At 48.4% G+C, this 20,964-nt stretch overlaps 1 protein-coding gene across 2 annotated transcripts in view; it reads left to right on the top strand.

Moving 5' to 3' along the window:
• LOC143817481 (uncharacterized) overlaps positions 1–20,464 on the top strand; it is a 40,447-nt gene extending 19,983 nt beyond the window's left edge. The window contains exons 3-9 of one of the 2 annotated variants that reach the window (XM_077298924.1): positions 14,454–14,517; positions 14,628–14,755; positions 14,859–14,977; positions 19,586–19,718; positions 19,796–19,892; positions 19,982–20,055; positions 20,090–20,213. In XM_077298924.1, coding sequence (XP_077155039.1) covers positions 14,454–14,517; positions 14,628–14,755; positions 14,859–14,977; positions 19,586–19,718; positions 19,796–19,892; positions 19,982–20,028 — 588 coding nt within the window. In that variant the 3' untranslated portion in view covers positions 20,029–20,055; positions 20,090–20,213. Of the gene's footprint in view, positions 1–14,453; positions 14,518–14,627; positions 14,756–14,858; positions 14,978–19,585; positions 19,719–19,795; positions 19,893–19,981 lie in introns of both variants that reach the window. The other variant, XM_077298923.1, reaches the window with a different exon arrangement.
• Positions 20,465–20,964: the final 500 nt, after the last annotated feature.

The following is a 20,964-nucleotide window of genomic DNA, read 5'->3' as shown; positions in this document are numbered from 1 at the left end:
CATGCGGGAAGTAAGCAGATTATGTGCGGTTGGTACCCAGGGTGGAGGAGAGGAGACTCTCCTCCACGCACTGGGCACCATATAATTGGTAAAAAAAAAAGAATTAAAATACAAAATAGTCCTATACTCACCCTCGATGTCTTCCCGCCTCACCGCTGCATGCTGCCGCTTCGGTTCCTATAGCTGCTGTGCGGTGAAGGACCTGCCGATGACGTCACTGTCTTGTGATTGGTCGTGAGCGGTCATGTGACCGCTCACGTGACCGCTCACATGACCGCGACGTCATGGAAGGTCCTGCGCGCACACACCAGCTATAGGAAGAGGAACGGACGCCGCTGATGAGATGTCTGGGTGAGTATAACCATTTTTTTTATTTTTTTTATTATTTTTAAACATTCTATCTTTTACTATAGATGCTGCATAAGCAGCATCTATAGTAAAAAGTTGGTCACACTTGTCAAACAGTATGTTTGACAAGTGTGACCAACCTGTCAGTCAGTTTTCCAAGTGATGCTACAGATCGCTTGGAAAACTTTAGCATTCTGCAAGCTAATTACGCTTGCAGAATGCTAAAAAAAAAACGCAAAAAAAAAACGCAAAAAAAAAAATGCGGATTTCTTGCAGAAAATTTCCGGTTTTCTTCAGGAAATTTCTGCAAGAAATCCGGACGTGTGCACATACCCTTACAGGATCAGGTTCTCTCGACATGGGATCGACGTCAGTCATCGCTGGACAAAGTAATCCACCTGTCAAGAGCAGTAAAAAAGTCATTGCACTGGTGGACTCAATACAGCAACCTAAGAGTGGGTGTTCCATGGACCTTGAACCGATGTGTGGTGATCACTACAGACGCCAGTCAGTGGGGTTGGGGAGCCCATCTAGAAGGATCATTCATCCAGGGCAGGTGGCCAGAAGATATCAGTCAAAGATCTTCAAACTACAGAGAGCTTTATGCTATTTGGGAAGCTCTAAGAAGGAATCACTCTCACTTGAACAACAAACATGTGAAAATCCTAACAGACAACATGACAGCGGTATCCTTCATAAGACATCAGGGAGGTCCCAGACACAAACCACTTCAAGAGTTGGCACGAAGAATATTTTTTTGGGCAGAGAACACAGTCCTGTCAATCACAGCAGTCCACTTAGAGGGATCTCAAAACGTCCTGGCCGACTATTTGAGCAGAAAAGAAATCTGTCCGACAGAATGGGAATTAAATCAAGAAATCTTTCACAGATTATGTCATCATTGGGGGACCTCCCAGGATAGATCTATTCGCTACAAGAAAAAATTCTAAGGTGGCCAGATTCTATTCCCTCAACCCTACGGACATGCCGGAAGCAGTCGACGCCTTGAGTCAAACATGGGTCGAACCACTCTCTTATGCATTTCCTCCAATAGCACTCATTCCGAGAGTGCTCAGGAAGATTCAGGAAGACCAAGCAACAGTGCTGATGGTTGTGCCATTCTGGCCGAGAAGGAGCTGGTTCCGTTGTTAGGAGCCATGACAACAGACAGTCCAATCAGACTTCCCCTATGGAAGGACATCGTTCATCAAGGGCCCGTGTTACATCAAAACCCGGAACGATTACACCTTTCAGCATGGATCCTGAGAGGGACATCTTGAAATCAAGGGGGCTGTCTGATGAAGTCATCTCAACAATCCAAGCTAGTCGTAAGCCAGTAACGTCAGCTATTTACTACAAAATTTGGAAGAAATTCTGTATGAAAGGTGGCAGGTCGGCCGTGATGTCAGAGAACCCGGATGTTCCCAGAGTTCTGGATTTTCTCCAATCTGGATTCAATATGGGGCTGAGGCCTAGTACCCTTAAAGTGCAGATTTCGGCTCTTAGCACATTCCTGGATTATCCGTTGGCCTCTCATCCTTGGATAATTAGATTCGTAAAAGCCATCCAGAGATTACGTCCCACGTTTAGACAATTAACTCCCACTTGGGATTTAAATTTAGTGCTCAGAGCCCTATGTAAAGATCCTTTTACCCTTAAAAGTGACATGCCCATTGCAATACGAACTTGGAAAACAGCATTTTTGGTAGCAATTACAACGGCCAAAAGAGTAGGGGAGATACAAGCCCTGTCAATTAGGGATCCGTACCTCCAGGTTCGTGAGGATCATATAATCTTAAAACTAGATCCATCATTTATTCCCAAGGTAGCTTCAGTACAAAATAGAAACCAGGAAATAATTCTACCCTCCTTTTGCAATAAACCCTCTAATACAAAAGAACAATCTTTACATTCTCTTGATGTCAGACAGGCAGTACTAGACTATTTAGAGGCCACTAGTACTTGGAGGAAAGATCCCAATCTATTTATCCTTTTTGGAGGTAAAAATAGGGGTAAAAAAGCATCCAAAACCTCTATAGCTAGATGGATCACTACAGTAATCTCAAAAGCCTATGCGTCAGAAGGGGTAGATTGTCCTGTGGGAATAAAAGCCCATTCCACTTGGGCCGTTTCAGCATCATGGGCGGAACGGGCAGGGGCATCATTAGAACAAATCTGTAAAGCCGCAACCTGGGCCAGCGTGAACACATTCTGTAAACGCTACAAACTAGACATGTTAGCAACCCAACAAATGTCATTTGGGAGAAAGGTTCTCCAGGCAGTTGTCCCACCCTAAAGGAGTTTTCTTTGGTATTCTCCAGAGTGCTGTCAGGGGGACGTCCTGGAAAATGGGTATTATACCTACCGATAATTCGGTTTCCAGGAGTCCATCCTGACAGCACCGTTACTTCCCCCCCTATGTATACTATGTCATATGCTGTAAATATGATTTGGTTAATAAAATTCAAATGGTATCTATCCATGGTGTGGTACTTGTCAAAACACTAAAGGAAAGGGGGCGGAGTGGGACCTTTTAACCTCTCGTGTTGTTTCCTGTCCCTGCAAGGAGGAGGAGGACGTCCTCCAGAGTGCTGTCAGGATGGACTCCTGGAAGCCGAATTATCGGTAGGTATAATACCCATTTTTCCTGCGGATTTATCGCGGATTTACTGCGGTTGTTGTGCGGTTTCTACTGCGGTTTGACACCTGCGTTTTTTTAATATGGAGCAGGTGTAAAATCGCTGCGGATTCCGCACAAAGAATTGACATACTGCGGAAAATAAACCGCTGCGTTTTGACGCGTTTTTCCGCATGTGCACAGCGGTTTTTATTTTCCATAGGTTAACATGGTACTGTACACCTCATGGAAAACTGCTAAAAACGCTGCGGATCCGTAGTAAAAACCGCAACGTGTGCACATACCCTTAAGTGTTGTTTTTTTTTTTTGACAACGTTAATCCCATTTTATTTGTAATTGTACTGTACATGTGATACTTGTCTACTTTTATAAGATCTTTTCATACTTCTGTAAACACTGCCTACCTTTATTTGGAGTAAAATATATGAAATTACTAGCTTAATTTCTCCTTGCTCTATAACGTACTGTCACGTCCTCTGAAGTGAATTACGCTACTGATTTGGGTTGGCTCCGGACCCGTATTAATTAAGAAATCGGATCTGGTGGCAGCGGATTTGTCCTGTGCGTTTGGGAGACATTGTAGCGACGGACGCCGTTGATAATTATTATTCGTATCTGAGTGGGAGTAGTTATATCGCCCTTGATGCAGTGTGCTCATTAGCCAGTACAAAGTAAGGCAGCCTTTCTGGAGACTAATTATCCTAGGTGCAGTACACTGTCTGACCTGATGGTAAGGGGGGCGCCAGAGAGCTGCAAGTTCCAAACTGGAACTGGGAAGTGGGATTTAGATGAATCCCCTTCAGAAAGAACCAGGGGCAACCAAACAACCCCGGGTCAAGACCTATTCGTGTGAGCGGTGGGGATCATTAAGATATCCTTCTTGGGATCCTTGACAAACGAGAAGCACCCTCGTTCAGTCTCTTGGGCAAAAAGAGGATTCCTTGCTTTTTAATTAAGGCTAGGTTCACATCGCATTAGTGCCATCCGTTTAACGGATGCGCTAATGCAGAAAATCTTTTTTCTTCAATCGTACTAACGCATGCACTAACGCATAGTAGCATTGCATTGGCAATAGAGGTCTATGCCTAGTGAACGCGTCCATTCGCTGTGCGTTAGACCTAACGTACCCAAAAATGCGGTAGACTGCGTTCGAGGGTGCGTCAGAGTAATGCATCATCGGTAACGCATGCCGATTTTGACATGCGTTAGGATGCGTTACCATAATTCAAGTCTATGGGCGCGTTAACGGATCCATTACATTGCGTTAATGCCGCTACGTAACGGACCCATTAAACAGATCTCCCAAACGCATTGTGAACCTAGCCTGAGGTGGGTCACATCTTTGTACACTGTAGTTTTACATAAAGGCAGCTTTGAGTGCTAGCTCTTGTTTCCTCATGGGAAAGGGAAGAAAAAGGGAGGGGGGATATGAGTAACTTCAAGATTTCTTCAATATTTTCTGTGACAACCCCTATCGGATAGCGTTCAGAAGGATCCTGTGTAATCTTACAATATGAGAAATAAATTACCGGGTCAGTGTCTCTGCCTTAGGTAATTCTGACAAATGAACAAAATGAGCTTGTTTGCTGAATCGATCAACCACTACCCAGACCTCCTCGGCTGTCACTCAATCTCCCAACGGTTTTCTAGCCTGAGGACGACTTGGGCAATTTTTGAGAAAATGTCAAGATAGTCCAAGATCTTGTCTATGTATTCTGTCCACATGAAGACTGGCAACTGTAACCTCCAATGGCCCCTCATCCGGTAAATGGACCTTCTCTGGGAAAGTATAACTGGCAGCCTACTGTTCATGTCTCTCACGGATTCTGCGGTCCATTTGTATGGCCTGGGTCATGGCCTCTGCCAGAGAATGGGGGTGTCATGAAGGAACGGAGTATCCTTAAGAGTTTCAGAAAGGCCTTTGTCGAAATGACATGAGCTGCATCATTCCATAGACCTTCAGTGGACCACTGCTGGAAATCAGTACAGTAGTCCGCAGCTGTGTGGCCCACCTGTGCCAGGTTCAAGATCTTAGCCTCAGCGACCTGGATCCTGTCGGGTTCATCATCTACCAGACCTAAACTGTCAAAAAAGATGTCAACAGAAAACCGTTCTGAGGCTTGTGGGGACAAGGAAAATGCCCAGGTCTGAGGACCCCTCACAGTAGGGACGTAATTCCCACCCGCTGGAGCTTCTCCGGTACCGACTGGGAGTGCAGGGTAAAATATAACCTACAGCTCTCCCTGAGTACCCTAAACTGGTCTTTCTCTACCAAAAATATATCAGGGAGGACCATCACAGGTTCGGGAGAGACCAACCGTACATCAGAGGGTACTGACGTCACAGCCACTGTCTGCAGTGGGGGGGCCTATGGGGTTCTTCATCAAATTAACTATCTGACCCTGCAGCGGACACTGTGATTCCAGACTATGGCATTCCCGGAGTCATTGTCAAATTCGCCACCTGGTCATAGAGCGAACGGGTTCCAAACTGGCGAAAAATAAAAACGTATTGGCCAGACTTAATGGGACGCTAAGTCACTTCTCACACACAAGCTGCGAGACGGTAGAGTTAGGAGTCTGAGGTCAAAAGCCAGGAGGGTATATCATAAACAGAAGGAAGAGACAAAGGTGTAGTCATGATGCGGTCCGAGGTCAAAATACCAGGAGTATGGCGGATCAGAGCAGAAGGGGTTAAACAGACGGATGGTCAGAACGAGGTTCAAGGTCTGGCATGGAAAGATCAAAAGACAGGACTCAAGGCACAGAGAGATAAACCACACAGCTGAATGTAAGTCTGGTAGGTCGGGCCGAGGTCACCGACGCTAGCGTTTGCTCTGCCGCACAACGGGGGCAGCGGATGCATTTTTCCAGCGCATCCGCTGCCCCATTGTGAGGTGCGGGGAAGTGCGGGGAGGTGGGGGCGGAGTTCCGGCCGCGCATGTGCGGTCGGAAAAAGCGGACCGTCGTGAGCAAAAAACGTTACATGTAACGTTTTTTGCTCCCGACGGTCCGCCACAGCACGGCGCAACCGTTGCACGATGGTTGCGACGTGTGTCATTGCGCCGCAAATGCGTCGCTAATGTTAGTCAATGCAGAAAAAACGCATCCTGCAAGCACTTTTGCAGGATGCGTTTTTTCGGCAAAACGACGCATTTGCGACGTAATGCAGTTAACGCTAGTGTGAAAGTAGCCTAAGGAGCCTGGCAATAACCTGGGACAATGAACACCTGGAGACAGCCCAGCACCTCCCAGTCTTGGATTGGATGGCAGATGTTGTGAATTCCGTTCTTGGGCTCCCTCCGGTGGTTGTGAATGGCACTTTTGTGAATTCGGCCCTTGGGCTCCCTCTGGTGGTTTTGAGTGGAACTGCTGCTCCTTGGGTTTGTGTTATGATCCCAATGGCAGAGGATCTCAGAGATTACAGCAAAGTCTGCAAACATAAATACCAGCTCATAGGGAAGTGGTAACTAGGCTGACCATATACCTGATCCTAGCACACGCAACTAACAGTAGCCGGGGAACGTGCCTACGTTGATTCTAGACGTCTCGCGCCAGCCGGAGAACTAACTAACCCTGTCAGGGAAAATAAGACCTCTCTTGCCTCCAGAGAAAAGACCCCAAAGTTATAATACAAGCCCCCAACAAATAATAACGGTGAGGTAAGAAGAAAAGACAAACGTAAGAATGAACTAGATTTTAGCAAAGAGAGACCCACTGACTAATAGCAGAAGATAGTAAGATGACTTATATGGTCAGCAAAAAACCCTGCAAAATATCCACGCTGAATATCCAAGAACCCCCGAACCAACTAACGGTGAGGGGGGAGAATATCAGCCCCCTAGAGCTTCCAGCGATATCAGGAATCGCATTTTGTACAAGCTGGACAAAAATATGAACAATGCAAATAAACAAAAATAAGAAAGCAGGACTTAGCTTATCTTGCAAAGAACCAGGACCTGAAGACAGGAGCAAACAGAAATGAACTGATTACAACGATGCCAGGCACTGGACTGAGAATCCAGGAAGTTTAAATAGCAACACCCCAGGCCTAACGAACCAGGTGAGTACCAACCTGGGAAAAGACAATCCAAGTGCCAAACCACTAGTGACCACAAGAGGGAGCCAAGAAGTATAGTTCACAACAGTACCCCCCCTTTAAGGAGGGGTCACCGAACCCTCACCAAGACCACCAGGGCGATCAGGATGAGCAGCGTGGAAGGCACGAACCAAATCGGCCGCATGAACATCAGAGGCGACCACCCAGGAATTATCCTCCTGACCATAGCCCTTCCATTTGACCAAATACTGAAGCCTCCGTCTAGAGAGACGAAAATCCAAGATCTTCTCCACCACGTATTCCAACTCGCCCTCAACCAACACCGGAGCAGGAGGCTCAACAGCAGGAACCACAGGCACAACGTACCGCCGCAACAAAGACCTATGGAACACGTTGTGAATGGCAAACGACACCGGAAGATCCAAACGAAAAGAAACCGGGTTAAGAACTTCCAAAATTTTATAAGGACCAATAAAGCGAGGCTTAAACTTAGGAGAGGAAACCTTCAGAGGGACATACCGAGAAGACAACCAAACCAATTTCCCAACACGAAGTCGGGGACCCACACCGCGGCGGCGATTGGCAAAACGCTGAGCCTTCTCCTGTGACAACTTCAAGTTGTCCACCACATGATTCCAAATCCGCTGCAACCTATCCACCATGGAATCCACCCCAGGACAGTCAGAAGACTCAACATGACCCGAGGAGAAACGAGGATGAAAACCAGAGTTGCAGAAGAATGGCGAAACCAAAGTAGCGGAACTAGCCCGATTATTAAGGGCAAACTCAGCCAATGGCAAGGTCACCCAATCATCCTGGTCCGCAGAAACAAAACATCTCAAATAAGCCTCCAGTGTCTGATTAGTTCGCTCCGTTTGGCCATTAGTCTGAGGATGAAAGGCAGATGAAAACGTCAAATCAATGCCCATTTTAGCACAAAAAGATCGCCAGAATCTGGACACAAACTGGGATCCTCTGTCGGACACGATATTCTCAGGAATGCCGTGTAAACGAACCACATTCTGAAAAAACAAAGGAACCAGATCGGAAGAGGAAGGCAACTTAGGCAAGGGCACCAAATGGACCATCTTGGAAAAACGATCACACACCACCCAGATGACAGACATTCCTTGAGACACCGGAAGATCAGAAATGAAATCCATGGAAATGTGTGTCCAAGGCCTCTTCGGGACGGGCAAGGGCAAAAGCAACCCGCTAGCACGAGAACAACAAGGCTTAGCCCGAGCACAAGTCCCACAGGACTGCACAAATGACCGCACATCCCGTGACAAAGAAGGCCACCAAAAGGACCTAGCCACCAAATCTCGGGTACCAAAAATTCCCGGATGCCCTGCCAACACCGAGGAATGAACCTCGGAAATAACTCTGCTGGTCCACTTATCAGGAACAAACAGTCTGTCGAGTGGACAAGAGTCAGGTCTACCAGCCTGAAATCTCTGCAACACACGTCGCAAATCAGGAGATATGGCCGACACGATTACTTCCTCTTTAAGAATACCAGCTGGCTCCGAGACTCCAGGAGAGTCAGGCACAAAGCTCCTAGAAAGAGCATCAGCCTTAACATTCTTCGAACCAGGCAGGTACGAAACCACAAAGTCAAAACGAGAGAAAAACAATGACCAACAAGCCTGTCTAGGATTCAGGCGCTTAGCAGACTCGAGATACATCAGATTTTTGTGATCAGTCAAGACCACCACACGATGCTTAGCACCCTCGAGCCAATGACGCCACTCCTCAAATGCCCACTTCATGGCCAACAACTCCCGATTACCAACATCATAGTTCCGCTCAGCAGGCGAAAACTTCGTAGAGAAAAAAGCACATGGTCTCATCACAGAGCAACCAGAGCCTCTCTGCGACAAAACAGCCCCAGCACCGATCTCAGAAGCATCCACTTCAACCTGAAAGGGAAGTGCGACATCAGGCTGGCACAAAACAGGCGCAGAAGTAAACCGGCGCTTCAGCTCTTGGAAGGCCTCCACGGCTGCAGGAGCCCAATTAGCCACATCAGAACCTTTCTTGGTCATATCCGTCAAAGGTTTAACAACGCTAGAAAAGTTAGCGATAAAACGACGGTAGAAATTAGCAAACCCCAAGAACTTCTGAAGACTCTTAACAGACGTGGGTTGAGTCCAATCATGAATAGCTCGGACCTTGACTGGGTCCATCTCCACAGCAGAAGGGGAGAAAATAAAACCCAAAAAGGAAACCTTCTGCACTCCAAAGAGACACTTTGAGCCCTTCACAAACAAAGCATTATCACGCAAAACCTGAAACACCATCCTGACCTGCTTTACATGAGAATCCCAATCATCAGAAAAAAACAGAATATCATCCAGATAAACAATCATAAATTTATCTAGATACTTCCGGAAGATATCATGCATAAAGGACTGAAACACTGAAGGAGCATTAGAGAGCCCAAAGGGCATCACCAAGTACTCAAAATGACCTTCGGGCGTATTAAATGCAGTTTTCCATTCATCTCCCTGCCTAATGCGCACAAGGTTGTACGCACCACGAAGATCTATCTTGGTGAACCACTTGGCACCCTTAATCCGAGCAAACAAGTCTGACAATAGTGGCAAAGGATACTGAAACTTAACAGTGATTTTATTCAGAAGCCGATAGTCTATACAAGGTCTCAAAGACCCGTCTTTCTTGGCCACAAAAAAGAAACCCGCACCAAGAGGGGAAGAGGATGGACGAATATGCCCCTTCTCCAAAGACTCCTTGACATAAGAACGCATCGCGGCATGCTCGGGTATGGACAAATTAAATAATCGTCCCTTAGGAAATTTACTGCCAGGAATCAAATCTATAGCGCAGTCACAGTCCCTATGAGGAGGAAGAGCACTGGACCTGGACTCACTGAATACATCCTGATAGTCACACAAATACTCAGGAACTTCTGAAGGAGTAGAAGAAGCAATAGACACCGGCGGAGAATCGCAATGAATTCCCTGACAACCCCAACTTGACACAGACATAGCCTTCCAATCTAAGACTGGATTATGGGTCTGTAACCATGGCAGACCCAAAACGACCAAATCATTCATTTTATGCAGAACAAGAAAGCGAATCACCTCCCGATGTTCAGGAGTCATGCACATGGTCACTTGTGTCCAAAACTGCGGTTTATTTTCCGCCAGTGGCGTAGCATCAATTCCTCTGAGAGGAATAGGAACTTTTAAAGGCTCCAGGACAAAACCGCAGCGCTTGGCAAACGACAAGTCCATAAGACTCAGGGCAGCACCTGAATCCACAAACGCCATAACAGGGTAGGAAGACAATGAGCAAATTAAAGTCACAGACAAAATAAATTTAGGCTGCAAATTACCAATGGTGACAGGACTGACAACCTTGGTTAGGCGTTTAGAGCATGCTGATATAACATGTGTAGAATCACCACAGTAAAAACACAGCCCATTCTGACGTCTATGATTTTGTCGTTCGGTTCTAGTCAGGATTCTATCACATTGCATTGAGACAGGTGTCCGTTCAGACAACACCGCCAGAGGATTAGCGGATTTGCGCTCCCGCAAACGCCGGTCAATTTGAATAGCCAGCGCCATAGAATCATTCAGACCTGTAGGAATTGTGAAACCCACCATCACATTCATAATGGCTTCAGAAAGGCCATTTCTGAAATTTGCGGCCAGAGCACATTCATTCCATTGAGTAAGCACGGACCATTTCCGAAATTTTTGGCAATACACTTCAGCTTCATCCTGGCCCTGAGAGATAGCCAGTAGGGCTTTTTCTGCCTGAATTTCAAGATTAGGCTCCTCATAAAGCAATCCGAGCGCCAGAAAAAACACATCAACATCCGCCAATGCCGGATCTCCTGGCGCCAACGAGAAAGCCCAATCCTGAGGGTCGCCACGCAAGAAGGAGATAACAATTTTAACTTGCTGAGCTGAATCTCCAGACGAACGAGGTTTCAAAGATAGAAACAATTTACAATTATTCTTAAAATTCTTAAATTTAAATCGATGTCCAGAGAACAGCTCAGGAATAGGTATCTTAGGCTCTGACATAGGACTGCTAACAACAAAATCCTGAATGCCCTGCACTCGTGCAGCAAGCTGATCCACACTAGTAATCAAGGTCTGAACATTCATGTCTGCAGCAAAGCTTCAAGCCACTCAGAGAAAAAAGGGGAAGGAAGAAAAAGAAGAAAAAAAAACAAAAAACAAAAAACTCAGAACTTCTTTTCTTTTAATCCCGCTTCTGCAATGCATTAACTATTCACTTGGCCTGGCATACTGTTATGATCCCAATGGCAGAGGATCTCAGAGATTACAGCAAAGTCTGCAAACATAAATACCAGCTCATAGGGAAGTGGTAACTAGGCTGACCATATACCTGATCCTATCACAAACAACTAACAGTAGCCGGGGAACGTGCCTACGTTGATTCTAGACGTCTCGCGCCAGCCGGAGAACTAACTAACCCTGTCAGGGAAAATAAGACCTCTCTTGCCTCCAGAGAAAAGACCCCCAAAGTTATAATACAAGCCCCCAACAAATAATAACGGTGAGGTAAGAAGAAAGGACAAACGTAAGAATGAACTAGATTTTAGCAAAGAGAGGCCCACTGACTAATAGCAGAAGATAGTAAGATGACTTATATGGTCAGCAAAAAACCCTGCAAAATATCCACGCTGAATATCCAAGAACCCCCGAACCGACTAACGGTGAGGGGGGAGAATATCAGCCCCCTAGAGCTTCCAGCGATATCAGGAATCGCATTTTGTACAAGCTGGACAAAAATATGAACAATGCAAATAAACAAAAATAAGAAAGCAGGACTTAGCTTATCTTGCAAAGAACCAGGACCTGAAGACAGGAGCAAACAGAAATGAACTGATTACAACGATGCCAGGCACTGGACTGAGAATCCAGGAAGTTTAAATAGCAACACCCCAGGCCTAACGAACCAGGTGAGTACCAACCTGGGAAAAGACAATCCAAGTGCCAAACCACTAGTGACCACAAGAGGGAGCCAAGAAGTATAGTTCACAACAGGTTTGGCATTAGCAGCTGCTTCCACTGATCGTCTCTCCTGCTCTGATATTTAACCTGGCTCTGGGCTCCAGTCCGTGCCAGCTGTCAATGTTTCTAGGTTGGATTCAGATCTCTCCTTGGATTTCTCTGATTGCCGGTCCATTTCAGCAAAGCTAAGTCCTTGCTTGTTCTTTTGTTGTCCACCTGCTGTGGACTTAATCGCTCAGCTCATGTTATGTTTTTTCTTGTCCAGCTTTTCAGTATGATATATTCAACTTAGCTGGTAGCTCTGAGGAAGCAGATTTGCCCCTCCACACCGTGAGTCGGTGTGGAGATTATTTCTGTAAACTCTGTGTGGAGTTTTTTAGCTTTTAATACTGACCACACAGTATCCTTTTCTGTTCTGTCTATTTAGGTAGTTTTGGCCTCCTTTTCTAAATCCTGTTTTCATTCTGTATATGTCATTTTCCTCTCCACTCACAGTCAATATTTGTGGGGGGCTATCTTTCCTTTGGGGGTTTTTCTCTGAGGCAAGATGGCTTTCTGTTTCCATCTTTAGGGGTAGTTAGTTCTCAGGCTGTGACGAGGTGTCTAGGGAGTGACAGGAACATTCCACGGCTACTGCTAGTGTTGGTGTTAGGATTAGGAACTGCGGTCAGTACAGATACCACCTCCTCAGAGCTTGTCCCATGTTGCCTCTTAACCACCAGGTCATAACAGGCAGACCTGTCAATAAACACACTGACAGGTCAGCACGCCCCACCACCAGACTGCACGACTGAGCTTTCAATCAAGGCACTGACAGCTTTAGCACGCCCCTGCACCAGACTGGATGACTGAGCTGTCAATCAGAAACTGCATCCCAGACACTCAGAGGGGTAAAACTCTGACATATCTATCACAAGAATATCAATAAAAAAAAGTTCTCACCCCACAAAAAATCACCTCCACACAGCCCCGTCGACTGAAAGATGGTCTTCGGAATATTGCGACACAATAAAAAAATAATTATATTCTTTAACTTTTTTTTTTAACATATTTCTGTTTCATGTTTTCATCACTAAAATAATAATGGAAAATCTGGACAAGTTTGATATCACCGGAAACACACTAAAGAGGAGAATCACATCGCCAACTCGTCACAGCGTCAGAATTGTTTTGTCTTTTTTCCTACTTTCATGTAATGTACTGGAAAATGGAAAAAATAATTTGATGTGTGAAAATGTATGTCCTCATTCACAAGTACAACTTGTCCCGCTCTTTAGAAGGAAAGTAAAAAAAACAAAACTCAAAAATAGAAAATGGCCATGTCGGGAATGGGTTAATAATGAAAGTGGTAGCAGCCGGGGCTGTGAGGCTATGTCTCCACGTTCAGGATGGCCGGCGGTAAGCCCCGCCCCCTATCTGGGGCGCGATCATGCCGGATGTGTTAACTCTTCACATCCGGGATGATCGCTCTCTCCCATAGGGCCCTGTGATATGCCTTGCGGGGACGCTGCGTCCCTGCAAGGTGTACGGACATGCTGCGATCTGAAAAGACGCGCAGCATGTCCGGAGTCGCAGGGCCGCCGCGTGCGGGTTTCCACGCATAGTGGAGACGGGATTTCATAAAATCCCCTCCACTATGCAGGAACATCTGGACGCTGCTTGTTTGACGCTGCAGCTCTGCGCAGCGTCAAACAAGCAGCGTTTACTGACCGTGGAAACACAGCCTAAGTGCAGGGATTTCTCTAGGTTGCTCTTCTCCCATCAGCTGTAGATCAGGGTCGCCTTTGATCCCCCTCCATCCTGCCTGTGATCCGCCCACCAATCTGTCTGGGACCCCTCACTAATCCTGCCTGCGATCCACCAACCATCTTATCTGCTATTCCCACCATCCCACCTGCGATCAACCACGAATCCCATCTGTGATCCGCCCACCATCCTGCCTGCCATTCCCATCTGCGGTCCGCCCACCATCCTGCCTGCCATTCCCACCCTCCCGCCTGCGATCCCCCACCATCCCACCTAACATTCCCACCCTCCCACCTGTGATCCGCCAACCAATCCGCCTGCCATTCCTGCCATTCCCACCCTCCCGCCTGCGGTCCGCCCACCATCCCGCCTGCCATTCCCACCCTCCCGCCTACCATTCCCTCCCGCCTGTGATCCCCCACCATCCCGCCTGCCATTCCCACTCTCCCGCCTGCGATCCGCCCACCATTCCCCCTGCCACTCCCACCATCCCCCCTGCCACTCCCACCATCCCGCCCACCATTCCCTCTGCCATTCCCACCCTCCCGCCTGCGACCCCCGCACCATCCCTCCAGTCTCTGCTATACATATATATAATGCAGGTCTGCAGGGGCGATGTGACCGTTTCCTCTTCTCGTCCGCAGCTCTACGACGTGAAGGATTTATTCTCGGATCCTCCTCTTCTCAGCATGGAGCGAGCGGCGACACGTGAGTGCTGTGACCTCGCTGTGGCCCAGGAGCGTGCAGTCTATTAGTCGCTGATGTCTGTATGTTTTGTGGTTTTTATGACTGTCATTATCGCGCTCTTCCCGTCGCAGCCCTCCTGGGGGTCCCCCGATACGGCGTCCATGTGAACGGCTTTCTATGCAGAGGCGCTGATATCTTTATGTGGATCGCTCGGCGGTCACTGACCAAACCCAACTACCCCGGAAAGCTCGACCATCTGGTGAGGGGCTTTATCTCATTTATAAAGGGGAACCTTTGCCCAGAAATGGTTGCAGCGGGCAACCTGCCCTGTTCTGGGGGCCTGATGATTGTGCCTTTTACAGGCGGCCGGTGGAATCGCTGCGGGGTCCGGGGTGTGGGAGACCCTTCTGAAGGAGTGTGCGGAGGAGGCGTGTATCCCAGAATCCCTTGCATCCACAGCCAGACCTGCCGGGACTGTCAGGTGAGCTCTGGCGGGTGATGAGGATGGGTGTCACATTGTGCCCAGGCTGGGCTGTACACGCAGTACCTGCCTCTAGTGGGCGCTGTAACCTGTGAAAGAAAACACTATCAGGGAACTGAGAAAAGCCTGGAATGAGGGTGCGGGGCACGGAGACCTCAGGCTGGGGTCCTGAGCAAGGAAGGGGCAAAGGAAAAGCCACCGACCGCAAGGAAAAACATTAGAAAACATATTTATTTCAGATAAAAATTAAGGAAGAATTCAAAATACATATTGATGCCAAAGTCGGCGCGTTTCCAGCTGTACAAGCTCTTGATCAAGAATAAGACCTTGTACAGCCGGGAACACGGCGACGTTGGCATTAATACGTATTTAGAATTATTCCTTCATTTTTTTTTTTAATATCTAAAACATTATTATTAATTATTTATATATTGCCATTGATTCCATGGTGCTGTACATGAGAAGGGGTCACATCAAAATACAGATATCACTGACAGTAAACTACCAATGACAGCCTGGTACAGGGGGGCGAGGACCCTGCGGGCTCACAGTCTACAGGATGGTGGGGAAAGAGACAGGAGGTCGGGGGTTGTGGTGGTGAGGTGGCCGTGTGGTCGTTACAGGCTGTAAGCTTCTTGGAAGGGTCTGAATGTGGTGGATAACCGGACATGTTGGGGCACAGAATTCCAGACGATGGGGGATATTCCTTGTTTTAACCCCTTCATGACCCGGGGTATGTTTTTTCGTTTTCGTTCCCCTCTTTCCCAGAGACATAACTTTTTTATTTTTCTGTCAATATGGCCGTGTGAGGGCTTATTTATTGCACGACGAGTTGTACTTTTGAACGACACCATTGGTTTTACCATGTCATGTAACAGAAAAAGGGAAAAAAATTCCAAGTGCGGTGAAATTGCAAAAAAAAAAAAGTGCAATCCCATGCGTGTTTTTTGCTAGGTTCACTAAATGCTAACACTGAGCTGCCATTATGATTCTCCAGGTCAGTACGAGTTCATAGACACCAAACATGACTAGGTTATCTCTTATCTAAGTGGTGAAAAAAAATTCCAAACTTTGCTAAAGAGAAAAGATTGCGCCATTTCCGATACCTGTAGCGTCTCCATTTTTTGGGGTCGGGTGAGGTCTTATTTTTTCATGCCGAGCTGGCGTTTATAATGATACCACTTTTGTGCAGATTCGTTCTTTTCATCGCCCGTTATTGCATTTTAATGCAATGTCGTGGCAACCAAAAAAAATGTAATTCAGGCGGTTTGATTTTTTTCTCGCTACTCTGTTTAGCGATCAGGTTAATTCTTTTTTTTTGTTGTTGATAGATCGGGCGATTCTGAACACGGTGATACCAAATGTGTGTAGGTTTGATTTTATTTTGAATGGGGCAAAAGTGGGGAGATTTAAATTTCTATATTTTTATTTATTTCACATTTTTTTACTTTTGTCATGCTTCTATAGTCTCCATGGGAGGCTAGAATCTGGCACAACTCGATCGGCTCTGCTATATAGGAGCGATCATGAGATCGCTGCTATGTAGCTGAATTGCAGGTGTGTTCTGAGCGCTGACCACAGGGGGGCGCTCACAGCTACCGGGGATCAGCAACCATAGAGATCTCAAGGAGACCTCTGGTTACTATGCCGATGGATCGCTGACCCCCAATCATATATCGGGGGTCGGTGATGCGCTCATTTCCAGCCGGAATCGGTAGTTAAATGCCGCTGGCAGCATTTAACTAGTTAGTAGCAGCAGGTGGATCGCGATTTCACCCGCCGCTATTGCGGGAACATGTCTGTACAAAACAGCTGACATGTCCGGCTTTGATGTGGGCTCACCGCTGGAGCCCTGCATCAAAGCGGGGGTTCTGACCTCGGATGTACTATCCCCTCCGAGGTCAGAAAGGGGTTAAATAAATGTGCCTGTGGTTGGTGGATTTTCCTTTTTCTCCTTCATGACATTAACTTTTTGCTCACTGATACTTTCTAGTATTCATGTCAGCCCCCGCGGCGGTGTCCACATACAGCTACAGACGACTGCCCCCGCGGCGGTGTCCACATACTACAGCTACAGACGACCGTCCCCGTGGCTGTGTCCATATACTACAGCTACAGACGACCGTCCCCGTGGCGGTGTCCACATACTACAGCTACAGACGACCGTCCCCGTGGCGGTGTCCACATACTACAGCTACAGACGACCGTCCCCGTGGCTGTGTCCACATACTACAGCTACAGACGACCGTCCCCGTGGCGGTGTCCACGTACAGCTATAGATTACTGTCCCCATGGCTGTGTCCACATACTACAGCTACAGACGACTGTCCCCGTGGCGGTGTCCACATACTACAGCTACAGACGACCGTCCCCACGGCGGTGTCCACATACTACAGCTACAGACGACCGTCCCCATGGCGGTGTCCACATACTACAGCTACAAACGACCGTCCCGGTGGCTGTGTCCACATACTACAGCCGACCGTCCCCGTGGCGGTGCCCACATACTATAGCTATAGATTACTGTCCCCATGGCTGTGTCCACATACTACAGCTACAGACGACCGTCCCCATGGCGGTGTCCACATACTACAGCTACAAACGACCGTCCCCATGGCTGTGTCCACATACTACAGCTACAGACGACCGTCCCCATGGCGGTGTCCACATACTACAGCTACAGACGACCGTCCCCGTAGCTGTGTCCACATACTACAGCTACAGACGACCGTCCCCATGGCGGTGTCCACATACTACAGCCGACCGTCCCCATGGCGGTGTCCACATACTACAGCTACAGCCGACCGTCCCCATGGCTGTGTCCACATACTACAGCCGACCGTCCCCATGGCGGTGTCCACATACTACAGCTACAGACGACCGTCCCCATGGCGGTGTCCACATACTACAGCTACAGACGACCGTCCCCGTGGCTGTGTCCACATACTACAGACGACCGTCCCCATGGCGGTGTCCACATACTACAGCTACAGCCGACCGTCCCCATGGCTGTGTCCACATACTACAGCCGACCGTCCCCGTGGCGGTGCCCACATACTATAGCTACAGACGACCATCCCCATGGCAGCGTCCACATACTACAGCTACAAACGACTATCCCCGTGGCGGTGTCCACATACTATAGCTACAGCCACCCGTCCCCATGGCAGCGCCCACATACTATAGCTACAGACGACCGTCCCCGTGGTGGTGTCCACATGCTACAGCCGACCGTCCCCGTGGCGGTGCCCACATACTATAGCTACAGATGACGGTCCCTGTGGCGGAGTCCACATACTACTGGTACAAACGACCGTCCCCATGGCGGTGTCCACATGCTACAGCCGACCGTCCCCGTGGCGGTGTCCACATACTACAGCTACAAACGACCATTCCCGTGGCGGTATCCACATATTGAAGCTCCAGCCACCCGTCCCATTGGCAGCGTCCACATACTATAGCTACAGACTACTGTCCCTATGGCGGTGTCCACATACTATAGCTACAGACTAATGTCCCTATGGCAGCGCCCACATACTATAGCTACAGCCGCCCGTCCCCATGGCAGCGTGCACATACTATAGCTACAGACTACTGTCCCTATGGCAGCGCCCACATACTATAGCTACAGACTACTGTCCCCATGGCAGTGTGCACATACTATAGCTACAGACTACTGTCCCTATGGCAGTGTGCACATACTATAGCTACAGACTACTGTTCCCATGGCAGCGCCCACATACTATAGCTACAGACTACTGTCCCCATGGCAGTGTGCACATACTATAGCTACAGCCGCTAGTCCCCATGGCAGTGTGCACATACTATAGCTACAGCCGCCCGTCCCCATGGCAGTGTGCACATACTATAGCTACAGACTACTGTCCCCATGGCAGTGTGCACATACTATAGCTACAGCCGCTAGTCCCCATGGCAGTGTGCACATACTATAGCTACAGCCGCTAGTCCCCATGGCAGTGTGCACATACTATAGCTACAGCCGCCCGTCCCCATGGCAGTGTGCACATACTATAGCTACAGACTACTGTCCCCATGGCAGTGTGCACATACTATAGCTACAGCCGCTAGTCCCCATGGCAGCGCCCACATACTATAGCTACAGACTACTGTCCCTATGGCAGCGTCCACATACTATAGCTACAGACTACTGTCCCTATGGCAGCGTCCACATACTATAGCTACAGCCGCCCGTCCCCATGGCAGCGTGCACATACTATAGCTACAGCCGCCCGTCCCCATGGCAGCGCCCACATACTATAGCTACAGACTACTGTCCCTATGGAAGCGTCCACATACTATAGCTACAGCCGCCCGTCCCCATGGCAGCGTGCACATATTGCACATTCAGATGCCCTTGCCCATGTTATTGCCCACAGCTCAGATTCTGTTTTATGCTGACGCAGTCATGGGGGACCGGATGTTTGACATACCATTTCCGACCCGAGTGGTGAATATTAATCTTGTCACCCCTCCCTGCACTATGTGCCAATGTGTGTATACTATTTCTAGGACTCGAATCCCTTGGGGTATGACTGTAGCGCAGCCTGTGTGGTCACCATGTCATTGACTGTCGCTCTGCCCCCACAGCTATGCCTATCAGCAGGACGATGCCCTGTACCTGGAGTGCCAGTTTGTGTTTGATCTGGAGGTTCCCGAGTCTTTCCAGCCTCGTGTAGGGGACGGAGAGGTGCAGGAGTTTTATCTGTGGCCCCTGGACAAGGTGGGTACACGGTGGCCCCTCTGGGTCAGAGCAGAGTGTGGACTGTGCCCATCTGACTGGTCATATCACCCCTGCAGGTGACAGATGCCATCGCCACCCAGGAGTTTAAACCCAACTGTGCTCTGGTTGTCCTGGATTTTCTCATGCGGAACGGACACATTAAGCCGGATACAGGTGACTAACCACGAGGGCGCTGGGCTGCTCATACCTGGCCTCCCCGGGTGCGGGACATTAGACAGTAATAAGTTACTTCTGCCTTTCAGAAAAGTTCTACACAAAGTTTATGGAGAATCTGCATAGACCGTTGTGATGTCACCCGAGAGCCCTGCGAGCCAGCATGGTGGTGGCACCCGAGAGCCCTGCGACCCAGCCCGGGATGTCACCCGAGAGCCCTGCGAGCCAGCAGGGTGGTGGCACCCGAGAACCAGCCCTGCGACGGCATCCAAGAGCCCCCGCTAGACAGCCCGGTGATGGCACCAGAAAGCCTCGCCAGACACCCCGCCCCAGGTGATGGCACCCGAGAGCCCCGCGACCCAGGGTGGATATAGGACACTGCCACAATTCGGTCCTTGTTTCATAAGCGTTTGTGGTTACATTAGTTTTTAAGTACTTGGACTTTGTCTGTGACCAGCCACCCTCATGTGGTGCTCGCTGGGCCCCGGTAACCCCCCGGACCGTGCTCCGGCCCTTCTGTCCTTTTATCTGTAGATTTATTATCATTTGTACATTAAAGCTGGCATCATTTAGCCTGTGGTCACACCAGCCGATAATTCAGGTGCAGCTGTTACCACGGATCCACCTCACTATCTAAGGAATGTGGACTGTCAGGAACCAAGGGTTTAGAACAGATTTGTGTGTTACTTATTTAAGAAAATTAGGGATTTTTGTTTTATTACAACAAAAAAATTAAAAATCCTGTGAATTTTCACACTGGCCAAAGGGTCCCCCCCCTCCCCCCACCACAGGATCCAACATTCCCAGCAGGTCATGGCACAGCTCACCTGCTCCTCCACCCGTACAATAACTGATGATTACTGTATAAAAGGTGGCTTTTTAGCTATTTTGTTACATTACAAAAATATTTATACACAGGTTGTGATCAGATGTGTGTGACCACCAGTGATGAGCGTGCGTGTGTACATACACATACATACACACACACACACAGTATCACAGGGGCTAGAGAGACATGCCACCAACCATGCGGGGATTGCTTGTGTTCACATTGGCATGTGCATATGTATTC

Source organism: Ranitomeya variabilis, chromosome 3 (assembly GCF_051348905.1).
Source record: "Ranitomeya variabilis isolate aRanVar5 chromosome 3, aRanVar5.hap1, whole genome shotgun sequence".
NCBI classification, from domain to species: Eukaryota; Metazoa; Chordata; class Amphibia; order Anura; family Dendrobatidae; genus Ranitomeya; species Ranitomeya variabilis.
This window is presented reverse-complemented; position numbering and strand designations above follow the sequence as displayed.